Below are 15,404 nucleotides of genomic sequence, written 5' to 3' on the forward strand. Positions count from 1 at the left end.
TTACAGGTCCAATCGTAGCTGCAGCTGCCGGCCTACACCACAGCCACAGCCACGCCAGATCCGAGCCGCGTCTGTGACCCACACCGCAGCTTGCGGCAAGGCCAGATCCTCAGCCGCTCAGCGAGGTCAGAGATCGACCCTGTATCCTCACCAGTCGGGTTCTTAACCTGCTGAGCACAATGGGACCTCCGGGCAGGGTCCTTCTTAACCTTGTCCATGGCTCTCGCCCCAGCATCTAGTGTAATGCGTCACATGCAGTATGTGCTCAAAACATGTCTGTTGAGATGATGAATAAATGAAAGAAAAAATACAAAATTCACAGATCAGAGACGGACGTGGCCCCTTTCGGGATTTTCCATTTCAGTGATTCTCATTTTAGGGACAGAAACGTAGGCCTCGCCACTGCTCACGGGCCCCCCTTTCCATCCTTAGGGAGTCGGACCCAATCCTGCTGCCTGTTATTGAAAAACATATCTTGGCTTCTTCTCCTTCTCCTGTCCTCTCCTACGGGAGCTTCGTGTTTCTGCTCCTGTCTCTGCGGCCCCCCTTGAGGACCACTGTCTGTATCTGAAGCAGTGGTTCCCCAGTCCAGCTGGGCTCAGAGTCCTCTCCCATGGAGCCTGCTGACACTCTGCCCCTCGAGGTCTCAGCAGGGTCCAGAGCGAGGTCTGGGAACGCGTGCTCTCTGCAGAGCCGCCCGGTGAGTCTGATGTGCCGGCTGTCCAGTGCCCTCGTTTGTCCTGACCCTTGACCTTGCTCAGACACCCCCCCGCCAGTTCCCTGTGCCTCGCTTGAGCACTGCTTCTCACACTTCAACCCAGTCAAACGCTGAGGTCTGGGCCTGTTACCCAAAGTGCCTTCCACAAGCTTGAAATGTGTCGTTTTATCTTTAAAAAGCCAAAGAGATTTTCCGCTGTCACCCACCACACACCCGACCACCACACACACACACACACACACACACACACACACACACACACACACACACACGGAAATCTTTGTGCAGGACTTCCTCTCCTAGGACTCCTTTCCTAGCCCGTCCTCCCCCTGCCCCGGGCTCCCAGGGTATGTCAGCTCTAGCCTGAGGAGACGAGCCTCCAGCAAGCGGGCTGGTACCAACGTGCCAGCCGAGGAGTGGCTCTGGGACAGAAGCAGCAACACCAGATCCCAGCCCTGGCTCAGCCACTCCCTTCTGCAGTTCGAGTACTTGCATCTTTGTAACGCCTTTGAGCTTTTAAACCTTTTCACATCCGCCAGCTGTGTCCTTTTCCTCTTAGCGTCAGGGCTGTTGAGCATCACGGCGTGTTTTGTTCGGCGCCTGGGCAGCCTCTGCTGATCCTACACGTTCCCACCCAGCGGTCATCTGCGGGGTGGGGTAGGGGCTGACTCTGGGCCAGAAGGCACCTGCAGTGGCAGAGACGGTCGGACAGGGAACTGGCCCTAGAACCCCTTCTCTAGGTCCCTTTCTGCCCCGAGTTTCTCTTCAGACTTCCTTTAACGGGCCAAAGCCTTGGGAAGTGGTCAGCGGAGACGTTTGCCCCACTGGACAAATGCAAAAGCTGCGGTTCCAAAAGATGACTGTGCCCTCCCCCCCACCCACGAAAGAGCCCACTCAGCACCCCTCGATGAACCGGACCCGCCGCCTCCTGCCTCCAACTCTCCTCTGACCCTGGGAACCACCCCCTCCCTCGGTCCAGGCTGGAGAAGAGCGTGTAACCTAAACCCTCCTTCGTGTGCGTCTGAAGCCTGAGCTCTGAGACCGCTCGTCGGCTCACTTCCAGGGTCCAGCACACGGCAGGCGTTGAGTAGAAGCGCCAGCCGAGCACCCGGGTGCGTCAGGCAGCGTCCACGTGCGCCCGGAGCCGCGTGCAGTTTACCTTTCGTGTACATAAAAGATGCCGTTAATTTTATCGGGGGAGAAATTCCATCCAAAAACACGGCCAGCAGCTGTGACTTGAGAGTGTCTGTACGGCGTGTGGCTTTTATTTTCTAAAATCACAGCCGGGACACGTATGTGAATTATAAACGAAGTAAACGCAACTTCATATCGAAGGTGCTGTAGCTTATGGCCAGTTGTGGTTCTGCGGCGGAGACTGAACGAGAGTCCTTGCGAAGGCGTGCTTGTGGCCTGTGTCAGTGTGTGCGCGCACAGACAGTCTGAAGGTTCTGACCCTCTGTGACACTTCTCTTCCCTGAGCCTGCGGTCTCACCCCCCCCCCCCGCCCCAAGGGAATTCAGTGGAAATGTGACTTTGCCGTCTGCTGCATTTTTAATTTTTTTTACTGTAACTTATTTTCAGTACATAATTTAAAATGTGCTGAATACATGTATTTTACTTTACTTTTATCTTTCTAGGGCTTCACCCATGGAGGCTCCCAGGCTAGGGGGCCAATCAGAGCTGTAGCTGCCGGCCTACACCAGAGCCACAGCAACGCAGGATCCGAGCCTCATGTGCAACCTACACCATAGCTCAGAGCAATGCCGGATCCTTAACCCGCTGAGCGAGGCCAGGGATCAAACCCACGTCCCCACGGATACAAATTGGGCTCGTTAACCGATGAGCTATGACGGGAACTCCATCTGTGTGTATTCTGAAATAGCCCCATTTTACAAAGGACGAAACTGCGGCCTAGCAAAAGTGGTTTATCCCCCCAGCCCCGTCCACTCCCACACCTGAGTTCTCTACCATTGCTCTCCACTGCTTCTCCATGCATCGGGAGCGGCTTCCCAGGCCCACTCTGGAAAGGACTTGCTGGATAAGCCACAGGACATCCTGGGCAGAGCTTTCCAGGTGGGGAGCAGCGGGGGTGGCCAGCCTCCCTCCGCGAAGGGTGGCCAGCCTCCCTCCGCGAAGGGTGGCCAGGCGGCTGGGGTGAGACTTTGTTTCTGACCCTTCGCCCCCCTCCCTCTGTGGCCTTTGGAGCTCTGGTGTTTCGAGGTCAAGGACTCATCCTCCGGAGACTGGCCAAGAGCCTGAGCCAGGAGGGCCCAGGCAGAGTTTGTCCTCCAGCTAAAATTCCGTTCGGGGATCCCAGCCGCGCCCCGAGCAGGCGTGGAGGGCGAGGGGTCGGGCCTGCTGCTTCTCGTTGCGCAGCTGTCAGGCTGCGGCAGGGCCTGGACGGGGCACCACATTGCAGTCATTCCAGCTCCGGGGACTTCACCGACAGCACGTCCCACCAGAGACGCGCAGGGGCTTTTTATAGCCATCTAAGCACCTCGGGGAGAGCTGCTCTCCTGGGAGGGAGGAGTGGGGCGCGTGTCTTTTCCGGGCACCATTCCCTCGAGGGTGTACTCCCAGGTCAGGGTAGGGGGCACGGCTAAGGGCGCGGCGGGGACCAGTGGCGGCATGTCACTGGGGACGGGATCCACACCAGCTCCAGCTCCCTCAACCCCCTCAGTTGGGGCGGGGGCTCCAGTTTCTTCACCTGTCAGGTCAAAGCATTTATTCCAGGGCAGGGATCAGCACGCCCAGCTGGTGGATCGAACCCCGTCCACCACAGAAGTTTCCTGGCCCACGCCATGCCCGGAGGCTCTGTGTTCCTTTCTCACTGCAGGGCAGACCCCGGCAGTTGCAGCAGAGACCCCATGGGGCCTGAAAAGCCTAAATGGGCTCCAAGGTCGCCAGCCCCTGGATTAGACCGCACAAAGTCTGGGAGTGTCCGCCTGGAGCGCGGGCTGAGGGTGTGGCCGGGCTGAGGAATGAGGCACTGTCCTTAGATCAGACAAGAGCCTGCTTCAAGACGCATGTTGGAAAGACCCCGGAATACCGTCTACCAGTGGCTTTCAAACGACGTTCAGCCTCCGAATCCTTCGGCGAGCACGATCTGGAGCAGTCGAGCTGCTCCGGGAAGAGGCGGGTGAAAACACTGAGCAGAACCTCCTCCCGCTTCCTGCCCCAGGGCAGCCCCCGAGGAGGCTCCCAGATCCCATCCCCCTCCCCAGAGAGCATCAAAAATCGCTTCCCTAAGCCTGTGCCCCCCGCTGACACCTGGGGAAAAGGCGGCTCCAGGGTGATGTCTGGCCCAAGGTCACCAAGGGACCCCAGCCAGCTTTCCCCAGTGGTCACGAGGCGGCAGCTCGGCCCGGGGCCTCGGGGCTGTGCCGCTGGTCCCTGAGGCACTGACGGGTCCCGGATGAGCCGGTCACCCCAGGAATTCAGGGCCGGGACGTTGCTGACACCTGCCCAGTCTTCGCAGGGGTCCCAAGGCTGGGAGGCCTTTTTTCTGAGACCACCAGAATCAAAAGAGAAAAAATGAAAATTGAATTGGATCCTATTTTTTTAAATATCTCACTGATACCAGAACTTATCTTAAATTTGATATATTGTTCATTTTTCTGGGTTTTTTTTTCCTTCAAAAAGCTGTTATTTAGTAGATAAAAATATCTTTAAATCAGAGAAATCTTAGAATGGAGAAATTATGATAACTGATACCAAGGCTTTCTTTTGAAGATGGAATCAGATTTATTCATCTGTAAAATGAAGATGTATTCCTCCTGCCCATTCTTGTTGGAGGGTTTGCTGAGAGCAGGTCCAGCTGATGCGAAACCCAAGGGGATTTTTTTAGCTCCACTTGAACCAAGAGGAAAACTGACGCAGGAGCGAGGGTGCTGGAGGCCAGAGGGGCGGTGCCGTTGCCTCGCCCCCAGCCCGCGGCCGGCTGCAGGGGCTCCAGCTCCTGAACCTCCTGGTGCGGCAGAGAAAGGAGGACTCTGCCCCCTGTGCCTGTGACATGAGGGCCTGTCGGGCCAGTGTCCATCAAAGAGACTCTAAGAAGGCCCCGGAGACCCAAGGGAAACCTTCCAGCCAGGAAGCTCAGGAACACCGGGGGGGCAGTGTTCCAGGGGGTGAAGATGACAGAGTCGGAAGAAGACGGGCACAGAAGCCCGGCTCAGGGCACCAAGTGGGCAGCGTGCGACAGCCCCGAGAAGCAGGGGGATGGAAACCGGAGCCTCATCCTCCAGGTCCCTCACTGAGAGGGGACTGGTGACTAATAATAGCGGCAGCATCACGTGGGAGCCGAGCGCCTGGCTGCGGTGTCAGGTTGCTGGGATTTGAACCCCAGCTCTCCTCTGGAGTCTCCGGGTCTTCAGCTACAGAGAGAGGTGCAGCTCTCCTGCCCGCCTCGTGGGGCAGCGGGGGGTTTGTACGAGGAAAGCAGGAAGCGTGCAGTTTAACAGGGGAAAAAGCTCACGCTTAAACACTTCGCCTCCAGGCCTGTAAATGAGCCCCTTTCTTATCTGATCAGAAGGGATTCCCAGCTCTCTCCCCAATGCCTTCCTTCTCTCTCCTCGCCTGCCCCTCCTGGGAAGGGGTGGGATTACAGACAGAATGAGGACAAGCCCCAGGGAGCGCACATCTGTCACTCCCGGTGTCACAAAGGAAACAGGTGTCTGGGGGCTCCCGACAGGTGCAAGCAGGAGGGGGTGGTGCTCCGTGTTGCCACTTGGGGGGAATTAAAGCTCACATGGGGGTTGAAAGGGAGAGGGTGGAAAGAGGTGAGCAGACAAGGACGGCAGCCAACACTGCAGGCGAGCAGCAAAGCGCGTGCAGCCAACTCCCCTCCGTGTTCACTGAAGAACAGGGAAGAGAAAACTCCCGCCTCTGCGCACCTGCCAACCGTTAAGTGTGCAGAACTCCTGAGCCTATAGGGTCTGTGCACACCGCCCGTTACTGTTGAGGACACCGAGCTTCAGAGACATGGAGCCACCTGCCCAAGGCCACACAGCCAATAAGTGCAGAGCTGGGGATCGAACCTAAGGCTGTCAGCTCTAGCTCCTGTTTTGTCCTCTGAACTGAGACACAGCCTCCAGTGAGGGCCAGAGCAATGCACACGCCTGGGATCTGGGACCTCCAGCAAGTTCCTGAGCCTTCTAGGCCCCGGGTTCTTGTCCGTGAAACGGAGCTAAGAAGAGCTCCTACCACAGAGGGTTACTGCAAAGATTCAATGAAGTAAAGGCACAGGGAACATTCCCGCAACGGAACATCAGACCACACAGCGAGGGCCACAATGACAGGCCACCAATGGAGACGCCTTAGCGGTACTGCGGTCAGGAGACGTCACCAAAGATCACCCAGGGCACTTAAAGTTTAAACCAGCTAAAACTTCTGAATGGGTACATCTAGCGGCACCTGTAAGGGTGTAAGGACCCCAGCGTTCAGGGTGGCGTCGGGGTCGGCGGGGGAAGCAGGAGCCTGAGATCCCAGTTGGATGCGCGACACCGTCTGGACCCAGGCTGCTGCTCCGAGGGGAGACGGGCAGACGTGCGGGCACCTCCTACGTCACCGAGATTACCTGACTCCGTAAATAAATACCAGCAAAAGCGGAGCGACGCCCGGCCCCGAGGACAGTGTCTCAAGAAGCAAGGATTAGGACCAACCCGATTTTTGTCCACGCGAGGTCTTATTTCATAAAAAGAAACGAAGGTGTCGGGCACAGCGCCAGACCGTAAGAAGTGTCAGGAAGTGCTCGCTGTCCCCTTGGAAGCTTTATTATTCCCAGCGCTACCAGCAAACCCCTAGCCAGACAGCCTTCGTCTCTGCCCCAGGCTAGTGGTGAGACTGGCCTCAAATTCAAACTTCGCAGGAACAGAAAAGCCCCGGCTCAGCCTCAGGCCAGGCCCGGGGATGGTCCCGAGGGGCTCATGCTGGTGAGCTTTGCGGGTCGGGAGCCTCTGTGGGAAGGAGGTGGCCAGAAGGAATGATGGGGCAGTAGCTGGAAATGTCGGCCCTCGAGGTAGCTCTAGGTTCTGAGAGCTGTGTGCCTTCAGACAAACTACTGTGCCTCTCTGAGCCTCCCTTGGTTCATGTGTCAATCGGAGGGTTAAAAAAGCTAACCGCCTCCCAGGGCCACGAGGAGCAGATGAGGTCCCCATGCGAAGCGTCTGCAGCATTGCGTGGGAGCGCAGATGACTCCTCCTGCAGCTCCGGGTGCCCCGGCCTCTCCTTTTTGCGGAGGAGATGGAGCCACTGCCCCCGACGGAAACAGCTGCCATCTTGTGTGCGAGCGGAGAGCATGCGTGTCAGTTTCCACTTCCTCCTGGACCGCTTCCTTTGGGAGCTCACCAGGGAGGAGTCTGCAGACAAAGGAACAATTCTGGGAGAGCCCAGTCCCACAGGCAGCAGCAACTTCCACGGAAGTGGGCAGCTGGCCCCAGCCCTCGCATCTGGAACTATCCTGATGAAAGCCGCAGCAGCCCTGGCCACCCCGGGTGCCGTGCAGCCGAGCGGCCTCCTGCTCGAGGACAGCACCTGCGCAGACCTGCTGCTCAGAGGCCATTAAGACGCAGGGCTTCCTAGATCCCGGCACCCTGGCCCGGGAAGCGAGTCCCCGAAACATCCCCACTGAGCTGCAACCTCCCTGCCCTCTCAGTGCCTGGCTCCTCGAAACGGTACAGCAGAGAAGTGAGCAGAAGAAGGCGCCATCCACAGCAGGAACCCCAACAGGATCTACAACCCTTGCCCAGCCGTCCCGTTTCCCTCCCACACACCTGGACACAGGAACTCTAAATCCCTTCTTACAAAAGAGGAAAACGGGAGTTCCTGTCATGGCTCGGCAGGAACGAACCCAACTAAGATCCACGAGGACGCGGGTTCGATCCCTGGCCTCGCTCAGTGGGTTCAGGATCCAGCATTGCCGTGAGCTGTGGTGTAGGTCACAGACGCGGCTTGGATCTGGTATTGCTGTGGCTGTGGTGTAGGCCGGCGGCAACAGCTCCGATTCGACCCCTAGCCTGGGAACCTCCATAGACCGAAGATGCGGCCCTAAAAAGACCAAAAGTGAAAAAAGAGGAAGAAGATGCTGAGAAAGGCTAAATGACTAACCCAAATTCCCACCAGCAAGTGGGAAGAGTTAGAATCCAAACCTCTCCTCCCAACCCCCAAGCCCCCACATCCTCACCGCCCTCCCTCAGGACTCCGGGTTCCCTCCCAGGGAGGCGGAGTATTCTCTTCAGCATAAAGGACATGCGATTTCCTGCAGAAGCTGGTTAACACACACAAAAGCCTTTCAAGGTGCCCTCGCCCCACCCCCGCCACACACAGGAGCTATATTTAACTCCTGGAAAGCAGTCAGCACAAGGCCCTGGCCGGGCCACGGGGCTTCTTCGCTGCTCCCTTTTCATTCTTTTCCAGCCACGTGAGCCGTGGTCCTCCCTGCACAGCCCGGGACAACAGGAAGCGCTTGTTTTAGTGACGGGCATGCCAGTCCGGCCTCCGAGCTCCTCTCCGCGTCCTGCCCACTGTTTGGCCTGTGTTTGGACTCAGAGAAGCACTTATACATTCAGAGGCGGGAAATGAAGCCATCCATGGCCCAGGTGGGGAGGGTGGCAGCAACTGAGCAGAGCCGACGGACAGGACAAGGGGAGGGTTCTGTACCCACAAAGTGAAACGGCACTTCCCTCGGCCTCACCTGTACGGCCGGGGCCTCTGCGGCCTGAGCTCGGGGCCTGACATACATGGAAGGACCATCCTCGAGCAGTGCTGGGAGAGGCATCTCCAGGGAGCCCAAGGAGGCCTCCCATCCTGCACCCACACCTGGACAGGTGCAAGTATGCAAATACTATGGGTAAATCTCTTAAAGCAGAGTTGGACATGAGAGGAAAGGACGCGTGATGGAAATCGCTACCATTTACCGAGGACCTGCTCTGTGCCAGGCTGTTCTAGGCACGTTCTCACGGACCAGGGCCCCTGCCACGGATGAGGTAGACACGCTCACAGGTGGCCAGGGATGGACAGGAGGCATTGGCTGGTTACAGAAGTGTCTCAAAGGTACACAGGTAGGAAATGGGGAACGAGGCTTGAACTCAGGGAGTTTGGGCTGTTCAATATACGGTAGTTATTCTTATTTCCCAGTTTATATGTTAGGATTAAAAATCTATCAACTGCGAAATGCACATCCCTAAACCAACTAGCAGCCGTATTCCTACGAGAGATGTAAGTTCAACCAAAGAGGGTTTGATGAGTTTAGCCACGTGAGAAATTGGGCTTCTGCTCCCTTGTGTCCCCTGGGGCTTTTTGGTACCTGTTTTTTTCTTTTTTACAAGCATCATTTTACTCTCCTGAGCCACTAGGCGGGCAGGCATGGTTTTAAAATCTATTAACTAGCTGTTAGACTTTATTAACTCTTAAGAAAGGTTTGCTTCAAGAATCCACTCATTCCCCAAATACTTAAGCACTTACTCTGAGTCAGGCAGGAGCAAAAGCTGGTGCTGTTCTCACCCTCTAGGCCATAAGGCTCGGCGGCGGTTGGGGGGGACACCTGACATTAATCAGAGAGATACACATGTGAACCCCGCCTTCCCTTGGTATCTCGAGGGAATTGGTTCCAGAACCCCTGGGGACACCCAAACCCTCGAATGCTCGAGGCTTTCCGAGTCAGCGCCCTCATCCCACAGGTTCCATGCCACGGCCACGTGAGGCCGGCAGGGAGAGCGACGCCACGGGAGCGTAAAGCAAAGGGCATGGCTGTGGTCGAGACGGCAGGGGAGGTTCCCTGAGGCAGTCTGAGGATGCAGAGGCCTGATGGGGGCCCGCTCCCGGTGGGCAGGAAAAGAGAACTCAGGCAGGGGGAACAGCATATGCAGAGCGCCGGGGCTAAGAGGCTGAGGAACACAGCGTGAAAGCGGCTGAGGCAGGGCTGTCTGGAAGGGCCTGGGGGTTGGAGGGCCACAGCAAAGCTTCCTCTGTCTTTCCGGCCCTGAGCCAACTCCTGGGGCCACACCTCCTAAGGAAACTGCTTTCCTTCCCAGGGTGAGCTACCACCTCACTGCTATGATGGGTCATAGCTCATTAATGTGCTAGCTTGTTAAAACACACAGTTTACCAAAAGCCACCTCTAATATCATGATTTAAATATATATATATATATATATATATATATATATACATATATATACACACATTTTTTTTGTCTTTTTATTTAGGGCCGCACCCATAGCATATGGAGGTTCCCAGGCCAGGGGTTGAATCAGAGCTATAGCCGCCGGCCTGCACCACAGCCACAGCAATGCAGGATCTGAGCCGTGTCTGCAACCTACACCACAGCTCACGGCAACACCGGATCCTGAACCCACTGAGCAAGGTCAGGGACCGAACCCGCGTCCTCGTGAATCCTAGTCAGATTCGCTAACTGCTGAGCCACAACAGGAGCTCCCTGATCAAAAACTGTGAAAGGAAGGACACTGGGTCGGGGCGGGCGGCTCTATGGTGGACGCCGGGTTATTTCATTGTTGGGAAATGTGAAACGCAATTTGAGTAAAAACAAAAGAAAATCTGCACGCCTTGCATAAAACTGCATTCTGGAACTCTCCATTTTTAAATCATGCTGATTGCATCACTGGAAGCTATTTTCTCCCATTCTGTAAGTTGTCTTTTTGTTTTCTTTTTGGTTTCCTTTGCTGTGCAAAAGCTCATCCGTTTGATTAGGGCCCAACTGGTTTATTTTTGCTCTTATTTCTGCTGCTTTGGGAGACTGACCTGAGAAAACACTCGTAAGGCGGATGTCAGAGAGTGTTCTGCCTGTGTTCTCTTCCAGGAGTTGGATGGTGTCTTGTCTCACGTTGAAGTCTTTCAGCCGTTTTGGGTGTATTTTTGTGCCTGGTGTGAGGGCGTGTTCCAGTTTCATTGATTTGCACGCAGCTGTCCAGGTTTCCCAGCAACTTGCTGAAAAGACTGTCTTTTTCCCAGTTTACGTTCTGGCCGCCTTCGTCAAAGATTAACTGACCGCAGGTGACCGGGTTCTCTGTTCTGTTCCATTGGTCGGTCTGTCTGCTTTGGTACCGGGACCACGCTGTCTCGATGACTGTGGCTTTGTAATCGTGCCTGAGGTCTGGGAGGGTGATGCCTCCTGCTTGGTGTTTGCTCCTCACGATTGCGTTGGCCATTCTGGGTCTTGTGTGGTTCCCTGTACATTTTTGGATTGTTTGTTCTAGTTCTGTGAAAACGGTCCTGGGTAGTTCGATAGGGATTGCGTTGAATCTGTGGAAACAAACCCAGCTAGAATCCATGAGGATGTGGGTTCGGTCCCTGGCCGCCCTCATGGGTTAAAGGATCCAGCGTTGCCATGAGCTGTGGTGTAGGCAGCAGACACGCGCTCGGATCCTGCGTTGCTGTGGCTCTGGCGTAGGCTGGTGGCTACAGCTTCGATTTGACCCCAGGCCTGGGAACCTCCATAGGCCAAGGGTGCGGCCCCAAAGAACAACAGCAACAACAAAAGTCAGCCACCAGCTAACCTGGTGGGAGTCCAAACAGGGTTATTACTGCTGTGGTTTGCTGAAAAGGAGCTATTCACTTATCATGGAAATTACGCCTCCTGCCTTTGGGTCTCTAAGTAAATCTGACCTTCCCTCCCTTAGAACCCTCGGAGCTGTGACGAAGGCCCTTGGTTCAAAGGTTTCCCTCAAGCTGCACCAGGGACCAGGGGTGCCCTCCTGGGAACCAGCAGCAGAGGTTTTGCCCGGGGCTTAAACTTCTGCTCCTACCCGTCCGACGTCCGACGACGCTGATTCCAGTCGGGTGGGGAGGGTGGAGGCGCAGGGAGAACGCGGATCTTAGGATCGGCTGGGATTCCCCCGAGCGGTTTACTCTTAGATACATTTTTCAGCAGCCTTCTCCTTTTATCTGGCAAACTTTGTTGCCTCCCAGAGGAGACTGATCGCCCGCCTGAGTTTCTGTGTCTGCCTGCCCCGCTTAGTGAAAACCTGGCCCCTTGCGGACAGTGATGAGCCCACCTCAGCCAAACAAGGTCACTGAAATGCATTTGTGACGCTCAATCAAACCCAGTCCTAAAAAGCAGTGTCCCGGGGCCCCCATCTGCGCGCAGACAGCAGAGGAGACTCAGACCAGGAGCAGAGGCGGGAGGCGGGTGGGGCAGGAACTGGTGCCTCACTGCCCCTCCCGTGGAAGGATGCTGTCCCCCCACGTGGCAAGGAGGAGGTTCTGGGGACGAAAGCGCCCTGAGGAAAGGGGCTCCCTGCCCCTGAAGGCCACCACTTCCACGCTCAGTGTCAGGCCCGGGGCCCTGAGCAGTCCGCATGGTGGGGCGTGCAGGGCCCCGAGGTCCTCTTGCCCCAGGGCCGCCCCCGCTTCCCGTCCAGCACCACCGATGAATCTGCCGCGTCTCTTCGTGCCCCGCAGCTCCGGTTGTGCCCCCACGGTCTGCAGATGAAGAAAGGATCACGAAGCAAAGCTACCTGCCCACAGCGGAGAGTGGAGCGCCTGCGCAGCCCGTGGCCCCGCCACTCCGCCAGGGCTCGTCTAAGTAGCAAGTTCAGGGTAGACCTGACGCGACGTCCTCTCAGGTTCCGTGTGTCGACCTCGTGAGCCCTCACGTTCCACGTTTTTAAAATGAGAGGGTCCGACTAGGTCATCGGAATCTCGTGTTCGATGCGTGCTTGATGGCATGTGCGCTCGGATCGAGACACGGATGCAGACACGTCCTCGCAGAGCCTGTCATGGCAAGTCCAGCCAGTCTACCCCTAAATCCTCTCTGCTCTACGCACAGAGTCTGCATAGTTCTGGGGAACATGAGGAAATAGCAGCAGCCACAGAAACGTGGCCTCGGATGAGCGCCGGCTCCGGGCACGACCCAGACAAAGTGCTTTGCCAGCATGGCCTTGCCTACATCTCCCAGCCCGGGAGGCTGGGATCCTGTGATTCTCACGTTACAGACGGGACGAGCACAGCTCAGACCTCTCCAGCGGGCCCATCTTGGGGCAGCGCAGAAGGCACAGCACAAGGGCTCCCGTTCCCAGAGGTCTCGCCCCAAAGCCCCGTTCCCGTGCTCTGCCAGGCGGGACTGTGCATGTCTCACAGTCGGCTGCCCGGGCTCGTGTGCCCCCCCCCCGCCCCCCCCGCCCCGCCTCTCCCTCGTTTCCGAAGGCGCTGCCGCGGGACAACTGCTCAGGAGACAAGGAAGGCCCTCCTACGTTCATGTGCACAGCCATGCCCTCCAGGATGTCTTCTGGTGGCCTATTTTTCAGAGGTTGAACCACCTGGGGTCCCTGTTAACCTGCAGCTTCCTGGGTCCCAGGACAGGGCCTACAGCATCAGACTCTCCAGGTGGGAGACCCCAGAATCTGCATTTCCCTAAAACCCCCCAGGAGAGGGTGTGACCGTTTGTCATAAGCAGGGTATCATTACGGGCATGGGGTTTCTCTCCAAATCAAGCTCTTCGATGGTTCAGATCCCCGTGGTGTGAACGCTCTGATGTTAGAAGGATGAAAGGCCCTCTGTGCTCACTGCCCCTGGAAGCGAGCTGGGGGGAGAGGTCTGCCCCGTCTTTGAAGAGCTGAGGCCTGGCTCAGAGCTGTCCTGTAGCCGTGGGGCACACATCTCCCCCTGGGATGGCGTTCCGCTGAGTGGGGTGTGCTCTGAGTCACCTGCTTTCCTTCTTGGAGAGTCGCCAGGTAGGGCTCCAAGGTGGATGCGCCGGTGGAGAAAGACCCACTGAGCACAACAGGGGTGTCCCACCACCCGGTGAGAGGACCCGGGTCCGGAGCCCCAGTTTAGGAGCCACGGCCCAGCTCAGCAGGCGAGCTCTGTGGGGCCACTGCCGCCTCCTCACAGTCGCCTGCCCTGAGCCCACGTCCCGCGATGGAGGGTTTAGGCTCAGGAGCAACAGCTTTGAAGCCGACGGCCTGACCTCACCACTCCCTGGCGGTGTGACCGCGCTCCTCCAACCCGCCTCCTCCCTCGTAGCACCCAGATAACAGCCATACCCGCACGGCTTGTGCGGGTCAGATGAGATGACGCGCGGTAACTGCCCCGCACAGTGGAAACTGCGCGGCTCAGGGAAGAGTTCTTCTGGGTTTTGCTTTCTGTTTTGTCTTTGTTCTTTTAGGGCCGCACCCTCGGCATACGGAGGTTCCCAGGCTAGGGGTCCAATCAGAGTTGTAGCCACCAGCCTACACCAGAGCCACGGCAACGCGGGATCCGAGCTGTGTCTGCCACCTACACCACAGCTCACGGCAACACCAGATCCTCAACCCACTGAGCGAGACCAGGGATCGAACCCACATCCTCATGGATACTAGTCCGGTTTGTTAACCACTGAGGTCTAAGGGAACTCTAAGAGTTTTATTTCTTTTTCTTTTTCGGCTTCTTAGGGCCACACCTGTGGCAGATGGAAGTTCCCAGGCTAGGAGTGGAATCAGAACTAGGCCACAGCCACAGCAACGCCACGGCCAAGGTGGGTCTGCGACCTATACCACCGCTCGCAGCCAGGCCAGAACCTTAACCCACTCAGCGTCCTCACGGATACCAGTCCGGGGCTAGTTTCTGCTGAGCCACAGCGGGAACTCCCAAGGAAGGGCTCTTCCCCGTTGATGCTGCAAGCTAAGCTTTCTCCCAGGACGCACACTTCCTCTGCCAACCGCACTTGAGAACTGCTGTGTGACTCTCCCAGGCGGCAGAAACCAAGGCCACTGCAATGGGCACCTTCTCATCCCCGCGTGCTTCTCCCAGACTCGCTCAGCTGCCTCTTCTGCTCCGCCTGGACTTCTGTGACCACAACTCTGTCAAACAGAAAATACTCCGAAGTCCGGGTTTCATGTTAGGAATTGCAGCAAGGACCAGGAACAAAACAAAAAACCCAGAAAAGGTGTTATAAAGACTTGGGTGCTAAAACTCGTGTTTTTAAATGTGGAGAACTTACTTAGAACCTAACTGTTCTTACTTCGGAAGCAGGCGTGCTTTGAGAAGGCAGAATATTGCCACACAAGGTACCTGCTGATGGCACCAAGAAGAAATCCCGGGAACCTCGGAGCCAGGAAAGAGAGAGACAGAAAGGGAGGGCAGCCAGGAGGGAGGGAGGGACAGATGGACGGACGGATGGCCCGAGAAATACAGAAAGCTTAGCCACCTGAGGTCGCTTCCTGAAGGGCAGCAAATCTCAGAAAGGTGCAGTTGGGGACGGGGATGCCCGGGGGGTCCCAGGATGCTTTCGGGGGGCCTTCAAGGTCAGAGCTGCCTGCTGTCCTGTGGTCCCAAGACCTCCACGACCTCTTCACGCTCATTCTCTAAGGGATACACAGTGGCTTCCCCGGGTCACGTGATGGCAACGATTGGCTCTTATGAAGGTTGTGGATATGTGACTGTGTATCTTTGACATTTTTCTCAGTTATAGCTGTTAATAACGTCAGCGGAGTTCCCGTCGTGGCGCAGTGGTTAATGAATCCGACTAGGAACCATGAGGTCGCGGGTTTGGTCCCTGCCCTTGCTCAGTGGGTTAACGATCCGGCGTTGCCGTGAGCTGTGGTGTAGGTTGCAGACGCGGCTCGGATCCCGCGTTGCTGTGGCTCTGGCGGGATTCAACCCCTAGCCTGGGAACCTCCATGTGCCGCGGGAGCGGCCCAAGAAATAGCAACAACAACAACAACAACAACAAAAAGACAAAAAAAAAAATAAT

The 15,404-nt window shown here is 56.7% G+C and overlaps 1 protein-coding gene and 1 long non-coding RNA gene across 4 annotated transcripts in view; one reads left to right on the top strand and one right to left on the bottom strand.

Moving 5' to 3' along the window:
* Window positions 1-15,404, bottom strand: part of LOC125126510 (uncharacterized) — a 121,983-nt gene that overhangs the window by 62,937 nt on the left and 43,642 nt on the right. The window lies entirely within an intron of this gene.
* Window positions 1-15,404, top strand: part of AFAP1L1 (actin filament associated protein 1 like 1) — a 64,204-nt gene that overhangs the window by 8,612 nt on the left and 40,188 nt on the right. The window contains exon 1 of one of the 3 annotated variants that reach the window (XM_047779002.1): window positions 8,712-8,775. The exons of 1 other annotated variant lie outside the window; for it this stretch is intronic. In XM_047779002.1, the coding sequence (XP_047634958.1) occupies window positions 8,727-8,775 (49 nt within the window). In that variant the 5' untranslated portion in view covers window positions 8,712-8,726. Of the gene's footprint in view, window positions 1-8,711; window positions 8,776-12,143; window positions 13,058-15,404 lie in introns of those variants that run through there. One more of the 3 variants, XM_047779000.1, reaches the window with a different exon arrangement.

Source organism: Phacochoerus africanus, chromosome 4 (assembly GCF_016906955.1).
Source record: "Phacochoerus africanus isolate WHEZ1 chromosome 4, ROS_Pafr_v1, whole genome shotgun sequence".
In the NCBI taxonomy this organism is placed as follows: domain Eukaryota; kingdom Metazoa; phylum Chordata; class Mammalia; order Artiodactyla; family Suidae; genus Phacochoerus; species Phacochoerus africanus.